Source organism: Oncorhynchus mykiss, chromosome 25, assembly GCF_013265735.2.
Source record: "Oncorhynchus mykiss isolate Arlee chromosome 25, USDA_OmykA_1.1, whole genome shotgun sequence".
Classification (NCBI taxonomy): Eukaryota; Metazoa; Chordata; class Actinopteri; order Salmoniformes; family Salmonidae; genus Oncorhynchus; species Oncorhynchus mykiss.
In genome coordinates, this window is record NC_048589.1 from 15113792 (window position 1) to 15138127 (window position 24336).

The window sequence follows — 24336 nt, forward strand, 5'->3', positions numbered from 1 at the left end:
AATGGTATCCACGTGTGGTTTGAAGGAAGTTGCGCAAATAGTAACTAGCGTTAGCGCAATGAATTGAAGTCTATCTTATACAGATACAAGTTTATCTGACTCCGGGGAAGTAGATAAAGGGCCTCGTTGCTAAAATTGTGAAGTATCCCTTTAAAATCAATGATCTTTTATTATTATTATGAAATGTAAATGTACTGTATTATATTGATGTTAATCACTTCTTCATCCCAAAAACTAGCTAAATAAACAAAAACTAAGAATCTAAAGCCGACTGAATATGATAGATATTTTTTTACACAAAAAAGTAAGAAAACCACAGATGATGCAAAGCAAATGTCTATCTCATGAAAGAGAAAATAATCAGAGCGCTGTGAGTTAAAGCTGATCTTGTTAAACACAAAAATGATGGTGTGTGGAAACGGGGTCCCCGGTCTCTAACTTGGTCCCGATTAGGATTTACGACAATAAGAAGAAAAAATATATAAGCTGATATGTACCTTACACTTTATTCAACTTCACAACTCTGTTATAACATTGGCTTGTCTGAGAAATTCAGACTACTGAAACGTTCCTGGTAGTATAGTGTCTCAACAGAAATGCACTGAATAGTATGGAGAACAACACAAAGGAGAATAAATGGCTACAGGCCTGCATGCACACAGCTATGGAGTAAACAGACTGGTTGGTTCCCCCTACACACAGGCTAAGCGCTGTATAGACTGGCCAGCTTTGATCACACACACAGACAAGGGAGATAATTGTCTGTGTTACCAGCTTGATGGACAGACTGCCGTCTCCCTGAGGGGCTGTACAGTCTCAGGAAAATCAAAGCAGCACTTTGAGCACGTGTGGTGTATTTGGAGGCATCATGCTGAGCAATAATCAATTCAAAAAGGCACAATCCGATCCCGAATAGTCACCCACCCAACAAAAGCATAGGAAAGTACAGAGTGAGCAGAAACTAAGTCATAAACAAATGAATCCATGGTCGCAAACAACAAACTAAAGAGCGGTGTAGATAGAATAGATTGATGTCAAAGCACTGGCACGTGCCTGACATCCTGCCTGACTTAATGGGGTACGACAACATCAAGTTCATGGCTTAACTACTGCAGTGACACAGCTGTTTGTATGTCACGCCACCGCAAAATGCATATAGCGTCTGTGTAAAACATGACTCCACTGGTCCTGGGTCAGAAAATACACTCCTAAAGCATGTTAACAAACAAAGCATGTTTATTTCAAACTAAAACAGAATGCACCCAACATCCACCCTCTTATTTTGTTACGTTTTTTACTTTGTCCTTTGAATTCACTGCATTATGATGCACAAATCACAGACATTTATTTTAGGGATAACAGGTCATGTTTTTAATCTTTTAGGATGTTCCTTTTTAGAAGCAATTGTACTGGTCTCACTGTACGTAGGCTATATTCTGCTTATAGACAAGAAGCATATAGGACACCACAAAGGCATTCATTTAAAACGTTGCTGCAGCATAATTTAAAAGAAGAGACAAAACAGGCCAGCGACAGCTGTTTTCAAGTATTCCCTCATCTGGATTCAATCCATTGGAAACAGCCAGGATCCGTACACTCTTCCATAGGAAGGTCAACGCTCTTTTTCTCATTTACAATTCAAACATTTTGGCAAGCAATTTTCATTAAAAGTTCACCTTGCTTAAAATCGTGTGGGAGGCATAAAAAAGAAAAAAATGAAAACAAACAAAAAAAATCACCTACCATTTAATCAGCTAGCGAGCCATCTATTGAAGTACACGTTATGTGAGAGATAAAATCAATTGTTAGGTTATCAGACAATATTATGTGAAATACTACCCAGGGTCCATTGGGTTGCTGACATGAGTACAGAGAAGAGACAACTTTACAAAATGATCTTTACCTACTGAGTGATGATTGTCCCCTCAGTGTCTGTTTTCTCTACCACTGGCTGTTTCTCAGCTTCCTCCATCGGCTCACTCAGTCCATTGTCTACATCCTTTGTGGAGGAGCAAGAGGCGACATGCTGCGAGGGATGCTGCTGGTCCAGGGGCTCCGGCAGGCATTGGGGCTCCACAGGGCTGTGTGTGAGGACCAGTGACATTGAGAGGGCAGGATTGGGGGACGGGGTAGTGGTGGGCTCAGCCACTGCGTCAGTGTCCATCCTCGACCCTGTTCCATTGACCCACCGAGATGGAGGTTCTACCATGGGTTCAGGTTCTTTCATAGGTTCTTCCTGAGGTTTCCCTGGCTTCTCTGGCTCCCCCTGTGTGTCAGTGATCTCCTCTGGGGTGCGGGGGGCCTGTAGGGACAAGGCCTGGGGTGGTGACTGTGCACGTGATGATGACTGGCCCTGGGGAGGGGACTTTGTCTGGAAAGAGGAATGGGCAGGGTGCAGCAACTGGGCCTGAAGGGAAGCCTGGTTTTGGGGTGGTGACTGGTTCTGAGGAGAGGACTCAGACTTGGGGGACACATGTGTCTGGGGAGAGGAATGGAACTCTGTCTGGGGCTTAGGACCGGGGCGAGCTTCATTCTTGGCTTGAGTTGGAAACTGGGTGGACTGGGGTGGAGCTTTAGGTGACTGGGATGACTGGTGAGAGGTTAGAGGTGGAGACTGGGATGGGGCTTGAATAAGAGACTGGGATGGGGCTTGAAGAAGAGACTGGGATGGGGCTTGAAGAAGAGACTGGGATGGGGCTTGAAGAAGAGACTGGGATGGGGCTTGAAGAAGAGACTGGGATGGGGCTTGAAGAAGAGACTTGGTTGGGACATGAGATGTTGACCGAGTTAGGAGAGTTGGAGTTTGAAGCAGACCCGGTTTAGTTAGGAGTCCAGGTTTAGGTTGAAGCTTGGACTGTAGTTGCAGCAGGGCCTGAGGTTTTCCTTGGGTCAGGGAGAGGGTTGGGGTCAGGGTAGGAGTAGGGAGCAGGGGTTGTGGTAGAGGAAGAAGGGGTGTCCAGGCTCCACGCTTGTTACGTTCCCTCTCACGTTCCCTCTCCCGATCCTTCTCCCTCTCCTTTTCACGCTCTCTCTCCCGGTCACGCTCCTGCTCTCGTTCACGGTTGCCACGCTCACGGCCACGGTCCCTTTCTCTCTCGCGCTCCCTCTCCTTCTCACGGCTGTCTCTCTCACGCCGGTTGCCATTCATCTCCTTCCTGAAGTCAAAGTCCCTGTCCCGTTGCTGCCTGTCCCAAGGGCGCCGGCACTCATCCAAGTCCTGGGGCATGTCAGCATCAGTGAACTGTGCTGCAGCATCAACTCCACCACGACTCCACGCCGGGCCCCCTCCAACACCACCAGTACATACTCCTCCTCCTACCCCTCCTACTGATCCAGCGCGGTTCTGGTTCTCAAAGCGGTTGGGAAAGTTCTGCCCTTGGTTAGAGCCAGGGCGCGCTTCCTGGAAGCCCTTGGAGACCGCGGCCGGAGAGCTCCGCATGTCACGCTCATCAAAGTCCCCTCTGAGTGGCCCCCAGCGACTCGAGGTCTGGGGGGTGAAGCCGGCGAGGGCCTGAAGCCGCCCTGCCACGCTGTCTCTAGCTGGCTCTCTCACTGGGGTCTGGAGCAGGGCAGGTCTGCCTCCGCCCAAACCCCCACCACCAGCTCCTCCACCCATGGACTCTCTGTGCTCCAGGGGAGGGGTCCTCAGTAGGCCTGTGCTCTGCTTCTCCTGGGGCGGAGGGAAGCGGTAGTCTTGGTCCCCTCCCTGCTGGCTATCGTCAGCTCCAGAGGAAGGCTCCTCCTCAGCCTTGGACATGCTTTCGTTTGGGGGGTTGGGCCCCCGGTTGAAGGCCTCCTCGGCCCTGTTGAAGCGTTCCATCTGGGAGGCCGCTCTGGCGCGTGCCTGGGCATGGAGGGACGCTTCCAGGAGGCTCTGTTGGGACAGGCCCTGCTGCATCAGGAGGGGGAACCGGGCACCGGCACCCTGGAGCATAGTAGGCCGGAGGTCCAGCGGCATCAGCCCAGGCATCCTCTGGCCAGGCAGGCCCTGCTGGTGCAGGGGGTGGGTAAGGGAAGCTGAGGGGTGCATCCCCAGAAGACCCATACCACGACTCATTGCATTCTGCATACCTAGAGAAAGAGGAACACTATAGATTATTTAACAGTAAAAAATCAGCGAAGTCTTGAGAATGTGAGAAGCTTTTCAAAAGTCATTAAGAACAAACAAAAGAAAGTCAAAACTTTCCTAGGTTATTGTTTGGTATCCCTTTACCTTGCAGTACTAACTCTGCAGCTGCATCCATGCCGTCAGCAGATTGGCCCATCTTGTCATTGGCTGCTTGCTGCGTCTGGACTCCAGGTTGAAGCTGGTTGAAGACCCCTTGTCCAGGGAGGGCAGAGGGCATGAAGCTCCCCGGGATAGTAGCTCCGTATGGGGAGTCCTTCATGCTGTCCTGAGCCTGCGACATGGAGGCCGGCACCAGAGCTGCAGGAGCGGGACAGAACATATAGGGCAGTATCTTTCAAATAAATCAATTATGTTTAAATAAAGCAAGTCGCTGGCTTCTTACAACAATTTAGGCAATATTTACTCCAAATGTAATGCATGTAATGACTTCTATAGACTCAGTCAGGTCATGCAGAACTTACATATAGGAGCTGAGCCCATGCCTGCTTGCTGAGGAACACCTGCTGTCTGCATGAAACCTACAGGAGGGAGAAACAACACACCATTACCTGGATTTCTCAACAATATATATATTCTTTAATTCAATACTCTTCACTGGCAGCTGCATCCGACTGCTGTGTTTTACCTGGAGGAGGCTGGGAGGCGTTGAAACCCGCTCTGAGGAAGGGGGGCAGGGGGCCATAGCCTGGCGGGGGCATCGCCATGGAAACAGGGAAGGATGGAGGCACAAGACCCACGGCAGGGACAGCCTGAGCCACAGGGAGCTGAGAGGGAACAGACAGGGGAGTTTAAACTATTGAAATGAGGGATGAGATGAACATGCAATGATGCGCTGTGATTCCTGTAACATCGTTTAACAATCAAATCACAGAATGTAGAGGAACAATAGTTTCCCACTGATAATCAGGTTAAGACCAACACTGTGAAAAAACACAACAGCAACATTAAAATGCTCTGGCTGTTGAGATGTTGAATAAGGCCTTAATAAACCTGTGTGTGTGGGTAGGTATGCATGTCGGAGCTTAGTAGTAGGGATGAGCATTTGAAGTCATGTCACTATTCAAACAATATAATATATTTTTTTTCGGTCGGTTTCAGCAGAAGGATGGAGGAGGGGCGAGAAAGAAGCAGGGGTGTGTGGGAGAGTGAGTGAGGCGCCATACTGGTTATCTATCATACCATCTGATAATGCTCCTGTCTTGACTGCATCAAACCACTGTAAAATAGCTAGCTAACTACAGTAGCCAGCTAGCTAGCTAAAGTACAACAATTACACAGGAAACAATGGCCTGCCTGCTGGTTGATCATTGTAGCTTACCCCTTCTCATTTAGCCAACTTAAATCCATCATTTTTATTCCAGTTTGCGTCGGCTAGATATCTCCCACTTGACTTGCTACACATGGAGCCTCTGACTCTAGCGCCACTGATTGACCGACAATAACAACAAGATAAAAGTCTGAAACGTGCGTGTGGGCTGCCGGTGAGTCTTTATGGGGTGCACTCATTAAAACTATCATTTTATACAAATGTCATCGTCTGTCCTTCTAGGCTATATAGCAATGTTACATATTTAAAAAAATAAAATAAAAATTCAGACAATGTCTCTTCATTGTTAAAATAGGCCTATATATATATATATATATGGGGTATTTAGTAAATCGAATACCAACGTCCGTTCAGATATTTGAATAACCAGGCATACCCCTACTTAGCAGACACAGATTAACTCTGAGGTGAGTTGAATACTAATTACCTAAACACTTCCCCCACCTACTGAGCCAAACCTTCTCACGAGGCCCACCCAAGAACAAAGAAACGGGCTGGGTATCCTGCATTCCCTCAACAACCCCATCACAAAGGAGTCAGGAAGAGAAACCTGAGGCCACTCTAAACACTTGAGGCTAAGCACCCCCACAGACAGGGCAGGCAGCTAGCACTAATCACAGGAAGACTATGGTGTTCAGTTTCACACCACTGACTGGCCTCATGGTAGACGCTTAGTACAGAGGAAATGGAAATGTGAGGGGCCCGGTAAATTCCACCCTCTCACTCACTCACACACACACATTTAAAGGATGATGAAAGCAATGCACAAAACAACGTATTTATGCTTAAACGTTGAATGTTAGTTATTGTTAGATATCTGAGGTTTGGGTACCTGTACAGGCATCATGGAGACCTGTTGGCTGAAGGCCTCCTGTTGGCTGAAAGCCTCCTGTTGGCTGAAAGCCTCCTGTTGGGTGTGTTGGGTGTTGGTGGCTGTCATGGGTTCAACACTCACAGCCTGGCTCACAGCTTCCTTCATTGGCTCTGGCGCATTCTTGGCTGCTTCCCACTCTACAGTTAAAATAAAACAGAGGATTAGAGAATAAGATTGAATGTACGACACTTGAATGTTCGTTTTTTTGTTACTTTTATTTCTTATCCGTATTTTTTTTAAACTGCATGGTTGGTTAGGGGCTCAGTAAGTAAGCATTTCACTGTAAGGTCTACCTGTTGTATTCAGCATTTCACTGTAAGGTCTACCTAGACCTGTTGTATTCAGCATTTCACTGTAAGGTCTACCTACACCTGTTGTATTCAGCATTTCACTGTAAGGTCTACCTAGACCTGTTGTATTCAGCATTTCACTGTAAGGTCTACCTACACCTGTTGTATTCAGCATTTCACTGTAAGGTCTACCTGTTGTATTCAGCATTTCACTGTAAGGTCTACCTGTTGTATTCAGCATTTCACTGTAAGGTCTACCTAGACCTGTTGTATTCGGCGCATGTGACTAATAACATTTGATTTGATAGTCACATCTACCCTGCCCTGCTGGGGTCTATTTATCCAGTGGCATGTTTCTCTGTGGGAAGTCCTTCTCTGATAAACTTAAATCTTAACAAAAATAAGCAAATGCCAGGAAATATGTTTAGTGTCAAGAGAGTTAATGTGTGTGGGTGAGAGAATGTGTCTCCTGATTTTTTTTTGTGTGTCCAGTGTGTGTGGGTGAGTATATCCAGTGTGTGTGTCTAGTGTGTGTGGGTGTGTATATCCAGTGTGTGTGTGTGTCTAGTGTGTGTGGGTGTGTATATCCAGTGTGTTTGTATAGTGTGTGTGTGGGTGTGTATATCCAGTGTGTTTGTACAGTGTGTGTGTGTGGGCGTGTATATCCAGTGCGTGTGTCTAGTGTGTGTGGGTGTGTATATCCAGTGTGTGTGTGTGTCTAGTGTGTGTGGGTGTGTATATCCAGTGTGTTTGTATAGTGTGTGTGTGGGTGTGTATATCCAGTGTGTTTGTACAGTGTGTGTGTGTGGGCGTGTATATCCAGTGTGTGTGTGTCCAGGGTGTATGTCCGTGTATATATATATGGGTGTGTCTTTTGTTTGTTTATAAGTCATCTCTAGTGTTGATCCTGAGTGCCCTGTGTTTGTATATGACAGGGCATCAGCATGTAGCCTGCTGTGTCTGCTCACCGGCGTTGACAGTCTCCTGGTCGATCATGCCTCCCTCAGCAAAGCCGTCCAGGTCGTCCAACTTGACCTTCTCCCAGGGGATGTAGGTGACCCCCAGGTCCATGTCCCAGAACTGCTTATACTCCTGCTTCACTCCCTTATTCAGCGCCCACGCAATCTGAACACAGCAAGAGAACACACACATACATACAATTGTCAGGGGATGCATAAAAGAGCAGAAATATTGAGGCTATTTGAGTCCCAACAGGAGAGAATAAAATATGTACCAGCTGGGTTGCTATGAGGTGAGTGGTATGGTAAGCGAGAAGCCCAATAATTTAAAAACATTACACACACAGGAGGACATGTCCTGACTGCAGCCAAATGGAAATCACATCACAGTACAACATGGAGCGGGGGGAACCTCGGCGGCATAGTATAAAAATGAGCAGGAACTGTAAGGAAAAATACCTTGATAATCTTGGAGACGACCTTGAATGAACCAGTGCTGAGTTTCTGTCTGGCGCAGTAGGCATCTTGTCTGTGGACCATACAGATGTAGGCACAGCCACGAGGAGGGATCATCTATAGAAGGAAAGAGATAGAGGGATGTAGACAAAGATTGGATGAAAGTAAGATGGTTAGGCAGTTAATAACCCACAGTAAAGTCAGAATTTGCTAATAAAAGGTTCCTGCTCTGGCTTACAGAGCCAAGTGAGTCCTTTAAACTGGACACAGTTGTGATGATTCACATTTCCCTCAGGTCAGAGGTGACAAACGCCTGCTAAACCACATAACGAGCAGAGGTTAATGGAGTCAACTCAGGCTCACTCGGAGACGGAGAGAGGACGCTCTACTCACATTGATCGACTCAATCTGACCAAACTCTTCAAACAGGTTGGTGAGGTCCTGCGGACTGGCCTTCTTGTCCACCTGTCCCACCCACAGAGTGGTGCTGCACACTGAGGACAAGGTAGAGAGGAGATGGTGGCTTAAATCATTAAAAAGGTGGTAAGTGTGCACCAAGTCTGGAACCAACAGGACCCTGAACATATTCTATATTCTACCCCCAAGCCATAACACCGCTAAATAGTTAACCAAATAGCTACCCGGACTTTCTGCATTGACCCCTTTGCACTAACTCTTTTTGATCACATACCTGCTGCTACTGTTTATTATCCATCCTATTGCCGTACCTATATCTACATATCTACCCCGTGTATCTAACCAAGTTATTCTTACTCATTGTGTATTTTTCTATAATTCTTTTATCTCTGCTTTGTTGGGAAGGGCCCATAAGTAAGCAATTCATTGTTAGTCTACACCGGTTGCTTACGAAGCATGTAACAAATAACATTTGATTTAAAAAATCTAAAGAAAGAAGTGACTGTGGACATTTCTATGATTAGGGGTACACAGAAACAGGGTAGGAGTTATTAGTCAAGGTGAAGGGGTCAGCGAAGAGGAAAAAGGTGCCGTATTGAAAGCTTGTTTTACCACTGAGAAACCTGGATCGGATGGGAGGCAGTCCTTTCTTCTGGCGCTCTTTCTCTCGCTCGCGGGCTTCTTGTCTCTCGCTGGAGTAGGACCGCGACGACTTCCTCTTCCGCTCTCTGGAGCGTGACCGCGACCGCTTACGGTGTTTCCGTTTCCGAGAGCCTGACCGTGATCTGGACCGTCTCTTCCTGGGAGATCTAGAGTAGAGGGTTATTCTGAAGGTAATTGTGATGCCAGTAGTTGTGGTATGATCAACATGGATGGTGGTGCTATAATCTGTGACTCTGCAAAGTGTCTCAGGTAGCCTAATGGACTGTTTCTCTCAGATTGGGTCCCTCGACTCACCTTGATCGTGACCTAGAACGTGTTCTTGACCGCGTGTCGACCGTCTTGGACTTCTTGTCCTCTGGTTCGAAACGCTCTTCCTCAATCTCTGGCCCGTCATCCAGGTCCATGTCCTATAACACAGGCATCACTTACCATGGAGCTCTACTTACAAAGACAACAGTGCTCGAACAATCGCAGAGATTATTTATTTATTATATATACACACACACAGTCAAAAGTTTGGACATACCTACTCATTCAAGAGTTTTTATTTTTTACTATTTTCTATATTGTTGAATAATGGTGAAGACATCAAAACTATGAAATAACACATATAGAATCATGTAGTAACCAAAAAGTGTTCAACAAACTTTGGGGAATGCCAAGTGTGTGCAAAGCTGTCATCAAGGGAAAGGGTGGCTACTTTGGTGAATCTCAAATATAAAATATATTTTGATTTGTTGAACACTTTATTGGTAACTACATGATTCCATATGTGTTATTTCATAGTTTTGATGTCTTCACTATTATTCTACAATGTATAAAAATAGTAAAAATAAAGTAAAACCCTGGAATGAGTAGGTGTGTCCAAACTTTTGACTGGTACTGTAAATATTGGTTCAGCCAAAGTCAGTGAGGGAAACAAGGGCTTACCTGCTGCTGGTTGTCAATTGAGTCGTCCGTCTTGTTTTGCGGCGCCGGGTGCTGTGATTGGCTGCTGCTCTGTTGGGGCATGGCCGTGTTCTCAGACCCAAATATTCCATCCTGCCCTTCCATGTTCATGGACTGGAAGAAAGTCAAAAGGTTATACTGTCAAGAGGGTTTCAATACATGGATATGACAAGCAAACAATAATTGACCCCATAAGTCTCTGGAGGTGATATGTAGGTACCTTCTGCTGGTGTTCCATGAGCTGCTTCTGGAAGTGCTCCAGGTTCTGCTGCTGCAGCTGCTCAGCCAGCTGGTGGAAGATGGAGTCAGACACCATGGGCCTGGAGGGAGACGGGGAAGACAGACAGGGGAGACGGGTCAATAGTTCAGTTAACTACCGTTCCGTCACACAGGTAGAGGGCAGTCAAAGTGCATACACACAACCGGTGACATATTCCACAACAGGGCTCTCCAACCCTGTTCCTGGGTTGTCCAACCTGGGCTCTCCAACCCTGTTCCTGGGTTGTCCAACCTGGGCTCTCCAACCCTGTTCCTGGGTTGTCCAACCTGGGCTCTCCAACCCTGTTCCTGGGTTGTCCAACCTGGGCTCTCCAACCCTGTTCCTGGGTTGTCCAACCTGGGCTCTCCAACCCTGTTCCTGGGTTGTCCAACCTGGGCTCTCCAACCCTGTTCCTGGGTTGTCCAACCTGGGCTCTCCAACCCTGTTCCTGGGTTGTCCAACCTGGGCTCTCCAACCCTGTTCCTGGGTTGTCCAACCTGGGCTCTCCAACCCTGTTCCTGAAGAGCTACCGTTGTGTAGGTTTTCGCGCCAACCCTAATCTACAGCACCTGGTTCTAATAATTAGCTGGTTGATAAACTGAATCAGGTTAGTTACAACTGAGGTTGGATTGAAAACCTACAGGAGGGTCACTCTCCAGGAACAGGGTTAGAAAGCCCTGTTCCACAGGATCTTAGATGTTTTAGGTTGATGTTCACGCTTACATCTGGGATGATTGGGCGTCCTTTTTGGGGTCTTCAGAGCGTTCTGAATCGTTCCCAAAGTCAAAATGGCCCAACATTTTCTGCAACAAATGGAGAAAGACAATTATTAAAATACAGATCTGAGAGTCACGTAGTACGTAGTTATCACACAAAACATTCAAAAGTTAACCAAACATACTTCCATTCCATGTATGTGTCTGTGGCCTTGATCTCTCACCTTGTTGAAGGAGGAGATCCTCTGCTCCAGGGGGTTGAGCTGCATGGGGTTGGCCGTGGCGGCTGCAGTGAGCTGGGCCGTCAGAGCCTGCAACTGGACCACCAGTCCTGCATCCAACGCCTGAAGCAGAGATGGCTGGGGCTTCTGCTGCTGCATTTGCAGGCTCTGCACCAGCTGCTGGAGCTGTTACGCAGATACACAAACAGATAGGCAGGGTTAGAGTAGGAGACTTTGCAGGGCTCCATCTGGTCATTTTTCAAAGGAACGTTTTGTAAACAAAGTAGCATCAGAAAGTTCAAGATCAAAAGTGTTTGTGTTCACTATCATTGGTCTCCATTATACAGACTCAAGTCGAAACAAAAAAAAGGGGTACTGGGAGATTCTGGCAATTGAGTAGTTACTGTACCTCGAGACTTCATGTTACTGCGCTAATGCTAGTTAGTTTTGTCAGCCAATATTATCTCCAACTTCGGTCATAACGCACTCAAGAGTTAATCTGACTCTGATCTTGCAGTATCCCTTTAAAACATGACAACAATCTGAGCTGAGCTTCAAATTAGATATTGAATTGACAGGCTGAGGATCAGGGAAATGCTGTGCAGACCGACCTGTTGGCCGTGTGGACTCTGCAGGATCTGGGCCACAGCAGCTACAGTGTCTGTGTTGGAGAACTGTGACGCCCAGTCAGGCAGACTGGATACGATGTTGGCTGGGGTGGCCGGGGTCGCTGGTGTACCTAGACACAAACACAGAACATCAATCATGAGAAATCAATAACAACAAAACAAACATCTACATTTGAAGCTGATTAAAGAGCCAATACCTAAATCACAAGGCAGCCTCTGAGTATTTTGTGTCAGTTCAGGAGAGAGGACTATTTCGCCACTAGGTGTCAGTATAGAGCTATATGTCTTATGGATATGTTGTGTGACTGACCAGGCGTGTTGACTGCAGCATCACGGCTGGTCATGACTGGGGTAACACTGGGAGGGGGCAGTCCTGCAGCCATGTCGAGCAAAGGCTGGATGATGTCACTCTTGAAGACGGCGTTCTTCTGCCAGAGGTTGAGGACCCTGACAATCTTACTCTGGAACACAACGGACGGAAGAATAAGCTCCTAGACAAGATCTGACTGACACAACCAATTAAAACTAGACCCCTGCAGCGAATGAGTCTGTCTAAAAGTTAATGCTGTATACAAATTTAGAGTATGAAAATAACATATTCATTGATAATATGGTTTTTCAAACAATGCTACAGACCAGATCTATCACTAACAATACAGAGGATAGTGTGTGTGTAGTCAGAGCTAGAAGAGGAGGTGAAAGCTAGAACAGTGTTTCTGAATAGAGAAACCAGAGAGCTGTCTTTGTTCCCAGTGTGACCCACCTTGTCATCTGAGGGGCAGCGGTAGAGATGTTGGAAGGTTCCGATGATGTTTTTGCTGAAGCGCGGGGCAAACACATCCTTGTCCTGGCCAAACTGGTGCCGTGACTGCCGCACGATGGAGTCCATGACATACAGGCCTGGGACCTTATACTCTGGCTTGCACTGTCAACACAACAAGGCTGTTTAGCGTCTGTGGGGTGAACGACCTATGAAGTATCCCATTCATATGGGTAGCACAGATTGTGTTCTATTTTACTCTGTTTGGGACTAGTAAAACTAAAAGAAGAGAAACTCACTTTCTGAACAAATTTTTCCACGCCCTGGACAACATGTTTGTAGTACTGAAAGAGAAGGGGGAAAAAAATAAGAAAAGACGCCTTGTGATACCCCACCAAAACATCAACTACAAGCATCCCTGGAGACAAAGACCTGAAACTGGTAAAAGACAGCGGTTACAGCATTACCAACAGCAGTATCTGTGAAACCAAGAGCAATTACATTATGCCAAGTGACACAAACTAGGGATGGGTACTTGAAATAATTTCACTATTCGCAAAATATTGCAGCAGTGCGATTGGCAGGGAGTTTTACACAGGAGGGAGAGCGAAAGAGAGTAGCCATACAGACTCACGGGATTTAGACAAAATTGTAGATTCCATTTGTTATGTAGGCTACCTGGGCGGCAGGTAGCCTAGTAGTTAGAGCGTAGGACTAGTAACCGAAAGGTTGCAAGATCGAATCCATGAGCTGACAAGGAACACTGTTCCTGGGCCGTCATTGAAAATAAGAATTTCTTCTTAACTGACCTGCCTAGTTAAATTAAAAATCCTATCTGGTAGTGCATCCATCAAATTGATGTAAAGAAGCTAGCTATGTCAGCCAGCTAGCTGGCTACCTAAGCTAAAGGTAATGGAGGCTATTTTGCTGATCTTCCTGTCCTCGGCTTCCCAACCTTGTAGTTGTTGCCAACTCATCTAACTAATTCCGTAAATTGTAATTGACAAGAGATTTCCAACGTTGGAGCCATTGAGTAGACAGTGCCACTTTTATTGGCTGACAACAACAAATGTGTGAAACCCATGTAGGCTACTACGGTATGTATTTTTACGGGGCTCACGTCATAAAATCCACAATCAAAAGTTAGCTGTTTTACTGAATTAAGAATTTCAAAAGCCATGGTATATCCCATTGTCTTACGTACGTTAACGTGTCAATTCCACCTGCACTGATCGGTTGAGGGACGAGCGTCGCGGAGGAGTGACATCATCTGACGTGAGATTGTGTAGCAATGTCACATAGATCACTTAATTTAGACAAAGCCTTTTCATTGTTAAAATACACCTATGAGTTTTCTTTCTTCAAAAACGAATAGCAGCCCCCATCCCTAAATAACAAGCAAGTATCCACATTAGGGCTGCATTAGTTGATTAATATTTGCGTGATGAATTACAGTACATGACCAAAAGTATGTGGACACCTGCTCGTCAAACACCTGCTCGTCGCCATCCAAAATCAAGGGCATTAATATGGAGTTGTCCCCCCCTTTGCTGCTGTAACAGCCTCCGCTCTTCTGGGAAGGCTTTCCACTAGATGTTGGAACATTGCTGAAGGGACTTGCTTCCATTCAGCCACAAGAGCATTAGTTAGTCCGGGCACTGATGTTGGGCGATTAGGCCTGGCTTGCAATCGGCATTCCAATTCATCCCAAGGATGTTTGATGGGGTTGAGGTCAGGGCTCTGTGCAGGCCAGTCAAGTTCTTCCACACCGATCTCAACAAACCATTTCTATATGGACATCGCTTTGTGCACGGGGGCATTGTCATGCTGAAACAGGAAAGGGCCTTCTCCAAACTGTTGCCACAAAGTTGGAAGCATTAAGCGTTAACTTTTCGCTTCAATGGATCAAAAGGGCCTAGCCTGAACCATGAAGAACAGCCCCAGACCATTATTCCTCCTCCACAAAACGTTACAGTTGGAGCTATGTGTTTGGCAGGTAGCGTTCTCCTGGCATCCGCCAAACCCAGATTCATCCACCAGACAGGGAAGCGTGATTCATCACTCCAGAGAACGTGTTTCCACTGCTCCGTAGTCCAATGGCGGCGAGCTTTACACCACCCTAGCCAACGCTTGGCATCGTGCATGGTGATCTTGTGTGCGGCTGCTCAGCCATGGAAACCCATTTCACGAAGCTCCCGACGAACATTTATTGCGCTGACTTTGCTTCTAGAGGCAGTTTGGAACTCAGTACTGAGTGTTGCAACCAAGGACAGATGACTTTTACGAGCTACACGCTTCAGCACTTGTTGGTCCCGTTCTGTGAGCTTGTGTGGCCTACCACTTCGCGGCTGAGTTGTTGTTGGAAAGGTGGCATCCTATGACGGTGCCACGTTGAAAGTCACTGAGCTCTTCAGTAAGGCCATTCTACTGCCCATCTTCATCTATGGCGATTGCATGGCGGTGTGCTCAATTGTATGCACCTGTCAGCAACAGGTGTGGCTGAAATAGTCTAATGTACTAATTTGAAGGGGTGTCCACATACTTTTGATTATATAGTGTATTTTGGAAAATACTGTGAAAATCTTGGGATACATCACAAAAACAATTAATTGGGAATTAAATTGATTTCATGTTTTCCTTTCAAAACTACGGTATAGGCTAAATAGGCTTATGTCTTGATGTCTCAGTCTAGCTAGGCCTATTTCTCACGCCTTGAAGGGGAAAACACAAGAAGACCAAATAACTGATTCACAATAGGAGAAAATCAAGTTGACCAATGAAAAACAGAAGTTATACATTGGCATTGACCCAATGCAATATGCACCGTTGAAAGTAAGGTCATTCCTTTGCATTCAAGCCATGTTCTCAGCTGCATGCCACCATAATAAAGAGTAATTGATTCCTTTGATTAATTGGTGCTGTAGTGTTTAGGCAACACGCTGGTACGGAGGGGAGGAATGGTGGGGACTGCAAAGACCTTTGGGGTGATTAAAGTATATGCAGAGGTAGGCTATGCTGTCTTAGACATAGTGCAGCCTGGGTTATTGAAGACTCCACAGAACAGTGTAGTCTGGAGGATTGTGCAGAATAATTTCACAAGGCTTATAACACCACAAAGAGAGAGAAAGCGGGAGAATAAGAATGAAGGAGTGAATGGGAACATCACCAAATAGAGGAATTGCACACCGTCATGTGTTTGAATGAGTGAATCGTTCAATTTCTTTGCCTCATCCAGAGTTAATAGATACTTGCCGACTCGTGATGCACTACACCTGTCCCATTACAGCTAGTGATGTAGGTTTACTACAGTGCGGCTGGGATAAAAATATTAAGGAAAGAAAAAAAACAATAACTGGCTTCAGTGCTCAACTACTGCGCTTCTGGCCAACAGGTGTAATAGTGTTCATCAGTGAACACCCCGTGAGGTGAAGCCAAAGGCACATTCCCATATTGGGGATGTAAATAAATAAAAATAGGATACACCTTTCTTATCTAATCATGATTCCCAGCCCATGCATCCCTTCTACTCTCTTTACACACACAGAAACATGTTCACCCATCTTATTACACACAAATCTACAGTGCAACATTTACTTGATAATTGAAAGCTCTCAATAGATTGTGTGAAAGGTAAAACAAGTGATTCATACATACAAGACAAGCACATCAGGCAAAAGTGGACCACAGGGCCAAATGGGATAAGTGGTGCCATGCAACACTAGCAGAACTGCTAGCAGATGGCGCTAAATGCAATTTATTCCTCCAGATTACAGAACCAAGTATTTCTACAGGTTGCCTATACTTTGACAAACATGCATTGCAGTGCGGGGCACTTTGGACACACGGAGGAGCTATAAAAAGTGCCAAGGAAATATTACTTTGATACCTTGTCCTGCATATTTTTCTTAGAGCTAGTAGTGGGTCTATATTTTGCACGGTGACATCTCCAAGGTCGTGACAGCAAATATACATTTCAGTCATCTGCACACATTCTGCAAGCAAGTTCACATCCTTTCTCAGGGTCAAGTCAGAGCTGCTAGACGTCATATAAGACCAGTTAATATTACTAATATTTGTTTTTTGGTTTTCACTTGCAAACAGAAATGGAGGCACACACAAGAAAATTATCTTTGTCTCACCGAAGCAAATACATTAAACACATAATACTAGTGAGTGAAACTCCCAACATGGTAGCCATATAGAATAGCCAGGCTACATTGAGGGAGGGTTTTGAATGGGGCAAAACGCAAGCATTGAAAACTTGAGACAGACACTGCTCACAGATGCTTTATAACAATAGGATTAAGGAATGATTCAACCTATTAGTTGCCTGAGTTGTTCAACTACAACCTCTATTGGCCATTCAAAAAAATGGTATGTTCAAATGACTAAACCAATGAAGCCGATAACATGTAGGCTAAATGAGCTCATAGCCCTGTCTGAAACTAGTTCAGTGTCAGTGAGCCAAAAAGACAGAGCTCCAATCATCCCAGCAACACAACACGGTCAGAAAGCTATGATGAGTTGTACATACATTCTTCAAAACATGGCCAAATTTGCAGAGAATGGGGTTTGTCCAGTTTAGGTCCTAATGATTTCTACAGTGTGTGAAAATAGTAGGCCTACATTTCTTATAGTCAATCCTGCCAATGTTATTTGTACCTGGGTTTCTAAACTTGTAATGCAAGGCAGCATAGCCATAGTTGTGTATCCCTACCCAAGTTGTGTATCCCTACCCAAGTTGTGTATCCCTACCCAAGTTGTTTATCCCTACCCAAGTTGTGTATCCCTACCCAAGTTGTGTATCCCTACCCAAGTTGTTTATCCCTACCCAAGTTGTGTATCCCTACCCAAGTTGTTTTTCAGTCAAGTATTGTAGCACAAACTGCACACTATGTGGGGCAACAGAACTGCCATATAATTTAGGCTAGGTTTACTTACCCTATCATCATCATGTTCTGGGAATAAATCACATTCTCAAATGGCTGAACCAACTTCAAATTCAAGCAACTCAAATGTTTGCAAAACATCTCAAACGGACATCAATGCATGGTTTAGGCCCGACTTCTCAGTGCACAAATTAGGCTCGATTTTGGGGGATTTTAAATGAACATACCCTATTATCCCATAAGAACACACAGAAAAAAAGGCATTATGGAAACGTCGATACAAGTGGCAAGTAGAGAAGCAATAACCAGAAAACGTACTCACTCAAACACACACATTTTGAGTGAATAATGAGATGAGTCTATTTGCAATTGGAAAAGCTAGGCCTTATCTTTACATTACGTTGGAAATCTGGACCGAAAACCTGAGCAAACTGGGTTACATTTAAAACTTGTTACCCCTTTAAAATTCCACCACAATATCTGTGCTGAAATGGGCCAATTAGGCTACAGTCAAACAGCGGGGAAAAAGGAAAATGGTGCTGGGAGTGACAGAGAACATACTCTTGCTTTCAACAAATGTGTTAGACAGGATATGTCTACAATGACTGACAGTGAATGTGTAGACATGCCTAGCATGTAATTCAATGCTAGCAAAGTTGTAAATAAAACACAATACCAATAAAACTGAACAGGGGCACGTTTGATTGATGCATTGGTAGGCCATATCGATATCAGTCAACTCTGAATGGGTTATTGTTGCTCATGTATTTGTTCAGTGCCATGTTGGGTGCAACTAGGCCTACAGTCTAGTAAAAACACTGATTAAAACGTTATGGTCATGGAATAGGCTATTTGGTGCATCATCATAGCACTCAAGACACAGTTTGCCACTCTCTGTAGGCCGGTATATCATTCCCCCCCGGGCTAGAATAAGACTGGGCTAGGGAGAGATCATGTGTCAAATGTCAAGATGACATTCAGACTGCAATCTTGGTACACACTCATTTTCAAAGACATGAGCAACACAGAGTTGACTGATATCAACCTATAAATGAAGGCCATTAATTAAATGAGACCCACTAACGGAGAGTAAACACTGCGTTTTCTTATGGGTCTTTCTATAAAGAAATGGGACCAACGTGTGACACGGGGATGAACATTTCAAAATGTTTCGAAATTAAAATAAGAATTTATGCAATTCCAAATGAATACATAGAGGAATAAAAGTTCATATATGCAAATGTACCGTTAAATTCAGCTATACAACAACATACATCCTTTAAGCAGGGCTCAAACAGATACTGGCAAGTCAAATTCAAGGACTTTCAGGAACTATTTCAAGCGATTGTAATTTTCAAGGACCTCAACCTTACACAATTGTATCATTTATATAATTGTACATACAGTGCAGTCGGAAAGTATTCAGACCCCTTGACTTCTTCCACATTTTGTTACGTTACAGCAGTATTCTAAAATGTATACAAATATTTTCCCCCCTCAATCTACACACAATACCTCATGAGCAAAAACAGGTTTTTAGAAACTTTAGCAAATGTATTAAAAATGAACTGAAAAATGTTACATTTACATACAGTTGAAGTCGGAAGTTTACATACACTTAGGTTGGAGTCCACCACTCCACAAATTTCTTGTTAACAAACTATCGTTTTGGCAGGTCGGTTAGGAGATCTACTTTGTGCATGACAAGTCATTTTTCCAACAATTGTTTACAGACAGATTATTTCACTGTATCACAAATCCAGTGGGTTAGAAGTTTACATACACTAAGTTGACTGTGCCTTTAAACAAACAGCTTGGAAAATTCCAGAAAATGTCATGGCTTTAGATGCTTCTGATAGGCTAATTGACATCATTTGAGTCAATTGGAGGTGTACTTTTGGATGTATTTCAAAGCCTACCTTCAACCTCAGTGCCTCTTTGCTTGACATTAATATGGAAAATCAAAAGAAATCAGCCAAGACACCAGAAAAAAAAATTGTAGACCTCCATGAGTCTGGTTCATCCATGGGAGCAATTTCCAAATGCCTGAAGGTACCACGTTCATCTGTACAAACAATAGTACACAAGTATAAACACCATGGGACCACGCAGCCGTCACACCGCTAAGGAAGGAGACGCATTCCGTCTCCTAGAGGTGAACGTACTTTGGTGGACATAGTGAAGATGCTGGAAGAAACAGGAACAAAAGTATCTATATCCACAGTAAAAACGAGTCCTATATCAACATAACCTGAAAGGCCGCTCAGCAAAGAAGAAGCCACTGCTCCAAAACTGACATTAAAAAAAAAGCCAGACTACAGTTTGCAACTGCACAAGGAGACAAAGATTGTAGTTTTTTGGAGAAATGCCCTCTGGTCTGATGAAAAAAAAAATGGAACTGTTTGGCCATAATGACCATCATTATGTTTAGAGGAAAAAAGGGGAGGCTTGCAAGCCGAAGAACATCATCCCAAACGTGACGCACAGGTTGGCAGCATCATGTTGTGGGGGTGCTTTGCTACAGGAGGGACTGGTGCACTTCACAAAAAATATGTCATCATGAGGTAGGGAAATGTGGATATATTGAAGCAACATCTCAAGACATCAGTGAGGAAGTTAAAGCCTGGTCACAAATGGGTCTTCTAAATGGACCAGAGAATCTCTTTTCTCATGGTCTGAAAGTCTTTAGGTGCCTTTTGGCAAACTCCAGAGCTCTGTCAGAGTGACCATCTGGTTCTTGGTCACCTCTCTGACTAATACCCTTCTCCCCTGATTGCGCAGTTGGGCTGGGTGGCTAGCTCTCGGAAAAGTCTTGGTGGTTTCAAACTTCTTCCATTTAAGAATGATGGAGACCACTGTGTTCTTGGGGACCTTCAATGCTGCAAACATTTTTTGGTACACCTCCCTAGATCTGTGCCTCAACACAATCCTGTCTTGGAGCTCTACGGACAATACATTCAACTTAAAGGCTTGGTTTCTGCTCTGACATGCAGTCAACTGTGGGACCTTTGATAGACAGGTGTGTGCCTTTCCAAATCATGTCCAATCAATTGAATTTACCACAGGTGGACTCCAATCAAGTTGTAGAAACATCAAGGATGATCAATCAAAACAGGATGCACCGGAGCTCAATTTGGAGTCTGGGTTTGAATACTTACGTAAATAAGGTATCAGATTTTTTTTATTTTTAATACATTTGCAAACATTTCTAAAAACCAGTTTTCACTTTGTCATTATGTGATATTGTTTGTAGAATACTGAGGATTTTTAAAATAAGGCTGTAATGTAAACTAAATGTGGAAAAAGGTCAAGGGGTCTGAATACTTTCTGAAGGCACTGTACAGGACCTAATATAGAACTCCCTGCCCCACAAAAGTGAAGAGAAAAAAGTAGGCCATTACCACTAAGAATAATGCATGTTTTAGGCCTTGCCAATGCATTGATATTCAAATTATTATTACATACTAAAATATGTGAGAATAATGTGAGCATCACCTGACTAAATAAATTGGACGCATACACAGTGAATTTTCTGTTGCATTAATCTCACTATCTGAATCTCACCATCGCTGTTTTTAAAATGAGTAAGTGACAAAAAACTATGTTTTTTTTAAAAGGAAGGTTTTATATGGAAAGACAAGTTGAAGCCAACAGATGTTGTCATCCTCATAATGCCCCTAACAGTAGCTGCAAATTCAAGTTGGCTAATTCAAGCCCCTTGTATTGTTTAAAATTGTAGGTGGACCATGGAAAACAAAATGTATTTGTCATGTTATTTCATTATCAGATAATACTGTTAATAAGCCCACTTGGCTATGTAATTTGTGGTCATTATATCTATAATAATTAATAGGAAGAGTGTTGGGTGTTGCGCAATAATCTATCTTACACAATTGTGCTCAGAAGACTGTCCAATCTGAGGTACAACAACATGAACACATTACCTTGATGCGTTCTCTGTTCAATCTAACGAGACCCTGCTGGAAATCATGCAGACAACAGATGATCAACATCAATTCGCTAGGGATGTTAGATCCAACGTGGATCCAGGAACACCGGTGTAACGAATGAGACATTCCTTTTTTTGCATCGCATGCGCTATCACAACAGCTGTTCATCATTGGACTATCAATTGAAAGATTCCTTCCTGGATCAGATGATGATGTGTGAAAATATCACAGCGTAACTATTCAGCTGGACACTAAATGCGCATCCACCAAATATTATGCAAAATTATTGAAGAACCACGTGAAAGTAATCAAGGTAAGGTGACACTTTCGGTTAGACACAATTGATTTTGCATTCACATTTATTATTTTGGATTTCGGTGCCCATGAAAACTGTTTTCACCCAGGAACATAAGGAGACACTAAATGTTACATAGTTACACTGCATTTCTGAGATCTCTATACAATTTTTTTTTTTTTTTAATAAAAAAAAAACTGTCCCAACCGCTAGATCCAGGATTCTTACAGGGTTGAAGTTCAATGTCTAACTTAACCAATTAACCGACAACTTACACTGCCATAAACGCAAGGACAGAGAAGCAATGTTTTAAGTCACGATTTTGGACAAATCTGTCGAGACACCAAACATGATAAAAGAGTTAAACAGGTTTTAAATCAACTCGCAAATTTGATTGAAAATAGCTATGATTCTCCATAATATCTTAATGTAATGACATGGAAATCAATTGCAGATTATAATCAATGACCTATCAACAGCTGGAACAAGTAGTCGAGTGTAGGAATTCCTCACTGGTACCCTCGTTTATAGAAAGACCTTTACGCAGAACAGACACATAGCGTCAAACGCACACGTAAGCACATTTTGATGCACTGGAACTAACTTTAAAAACATAACTGAGCCGACACTTTATGGAAACGTTTACATTCAGACAAGGCATATAGTCAAGCCAGAGGTATTGGCACACAGCATGAGGTTTTGCGGCAGTCATGTGAGGTCTACTTGGGTATGGATGGGATTTTCTTTGTGTGCCATTTGCTCCCATTCAAATTAGCCCAGGTTATCTTGTTCAATCTCATTCGTTCTCTTAAACTAAATACCATGAATGTTTTCTCATTAAGTAGTAATGTTAAGATTCAACATAATTTGGCTGATATAGTTTTCAACAAACTGCATACCTCGTAGACAAGAGGAGGGGGTAGAGAGGATAAGGGTGCTTAATGAGGTCTGTGGGGATAGAGTCCAGCTGGGCTCCCCTGAACCACCCATCCTTCCCTTGACAGAGAGGCACGTACCACCCACTCACAAGCACAGACAAAGATTAAAAAGACAAACACGCACGCCGTAGCCCTCGCTAAGTAGGGCTGTCTCCAAGCAACAGGCCTGTAATAGTGTTTTGACTGCAGTGCCAGTGTGTGACGAGAGCCCCCCCCCCATACATGATGTACTACTCTGTGTGGTGAAAGGTCAGTCTGCTTTTAGTGAGTACATGCCTTATGCTAGCAGTAATCACTGTTTGGTTCCTGTATATTTACAACTGGTTAAGAAGGAGCAGTGGGATGAAGTATAGACTACTACAGCATATTGTATGTTATTAAAGCTCCACTCAGATCTCTTATTGAGGTTTCATGTTCAAGAATTGAGATGCATTACAGTAGCTATACCAGATATAATAGGACATAGAAGACGCTTAATAATCACCTCACTCTACACTCTATTTAGCTGCAATTGGTAAGCAGTGAATTTCATACTCAAAATGCTGCTCGCTTCAAGGGTGTGTGTGTGTGTGTGTGTGTGTGTGTGTGTGTGTGTGCACTAGAGAGCAAATGTATCATTCATTTGATAAGAGTGAATGAACACTGGCTAAATCATGAATGATAACTTTCATTGTGACCTGAGAAGTGGCTGATCAAGGAGCGACTAAAGCTCAAACTGTAACAATAGGTTACATTTCACTTTCAGTCAAATCATCCAGTTTCAATGGTCTCTATATCATTCCAATCAAATGTCAAACATGTACAATCTTCTCCATTTTCTTTCTTCATTAAAGAAATTATAACTTGAATTGCAATTCAACTTTACTGACTGTGGTAAATCAATTTCATCTATTCAATGCCAACAAAGCATTTCCTGGCTGCACCTGCCAGTATAGAACAGTATCAGCAGCATTCCCTGGCTGCACCTGCCAGTATAGAACAGTATCAGCAGCATTCCCTGGCTGCACCTGCCAGTATAGAACAGTATCACCAGCATTCCCTGGCTGCACCTGCCAGTACAGAACAGTATCACCAGCATTCCCTGGCTGCACCTGCCAGTACAGAACAGTATCAGCAGCATTCCCTGGCTGCACCTGCCAGTATAGAACAGTATCAGCAGCATTCCCTGGCTGCACCTGCCAGTATAGAACAGTATCACCAGCATTCCCTGGCTGCACCTGCCAGTACAGAACAGTATCACCAGCATTCCCTGGCTGCACCTGCCAGTACAGAACAGTATCAGCAGCATTCCCTGGCTGCACCTGCCAGTATAGAACAGTATCAGCAGCATTCCCTGGCTGCACCTGCCAGTATAGCACAGTATCAGCAGCATTCCCTGGCTGCACCTGCAGTATCGAACAGTATCAGTAGCATTCCCTGGCTGCACCTGCAGTATAGAACAGTATCAGCAGCATTCCCTGGCTGCACCTGCAGTATAGCACAGTTTCAGCAGCATTCCCTGGCTGCACCTTCCAGTATAACACAGTATCAGCAGCATTCCCTGGCTGCACCTGCCAGTATAGAACAGTATCAGCAGCATTCCCTGGCTGCACCTGCAGTATAGAACAGTATCAGCA

The 24336-nt window shown here is 44.2% G+C and overlaps 1 protein-coding gene across 3 annotated transcripts in view; it reads right to left on the reverse strand.

Moving 5' to 3' along the window:
• Positions 1 to 492: 492 nt before the first annotated feature.
• LOC110505404 (SR-related and CTD-associated factor 8) overlaps positions 493 to 24336 on the reverse strand; it is a 41360-nt gene continuing 17516 nt past the window's right edge. For all 3 annotated transcript variants that reach the window (XM_021584602.2, XM_021584603.2, XM_021584604.2), the window contains 18 exons: positions 12948 to 12992; positions 12652 to 12813; positions 12199 to 12349; positions 11871 to 11998; positions 11263 to 11445; positions 11046 to 11125; positions 10284 to 10383; positions 10046 to 10177; positions 9410 to 9522; positions 9065 to 9261; positions 8429 to 8529; positions 8039 to 8152; positions 7589 to 7745; positions 6289 to 6467; positions 4755 to 4893; positions 4591 to 4647; positions 4214 to 4426; positions 493 to 4071 (listed from right to left, as the gene is read on the reverse strand). In XM_021584602.2, coding sequence (XP_021440277.2) covers positions 1904 to 4071; positions 4214 to 4426; positions 4591 to 4647; positions 4755 to 4893; positions 6289 to 6467; positions 7589 to 7745; positions 8039 to 8152; positions 8429 to 8529; positions 9065 to 9261; positions 9410 to 9522; positions 10046 to 10177; positions 10284 to 10383; positions 11046 to 11125; positions 11263 to 11445; positions 11871 to 11998; positions 12199 to 12349; positions 12652 to 12813; positions 12948 to 12992 — 4419 coding nt within the window. In that variant the 3' untranslated portion in view covers positions 493 to 1903. The remainder of the gene's footprint in view (positions 4072 to 4213; positions 4427 to 4590; positions 4648 to 4754; positions 4894 to 6288; positions 6468 to 7588; positions 7746 to 8038; positions 8153 to 8428; positions 8530 to 9064; positions 9262 to 9409; positions 9523 to 10045; positions 10178 to 10283; positions 10384 to 11045; positions 11126 to 11262; positions 11446 to 11870; positions 11999 to 12198; positions 12350 to 12651; positions 12814 to 12947; positions 12993 to 24336) is intronic.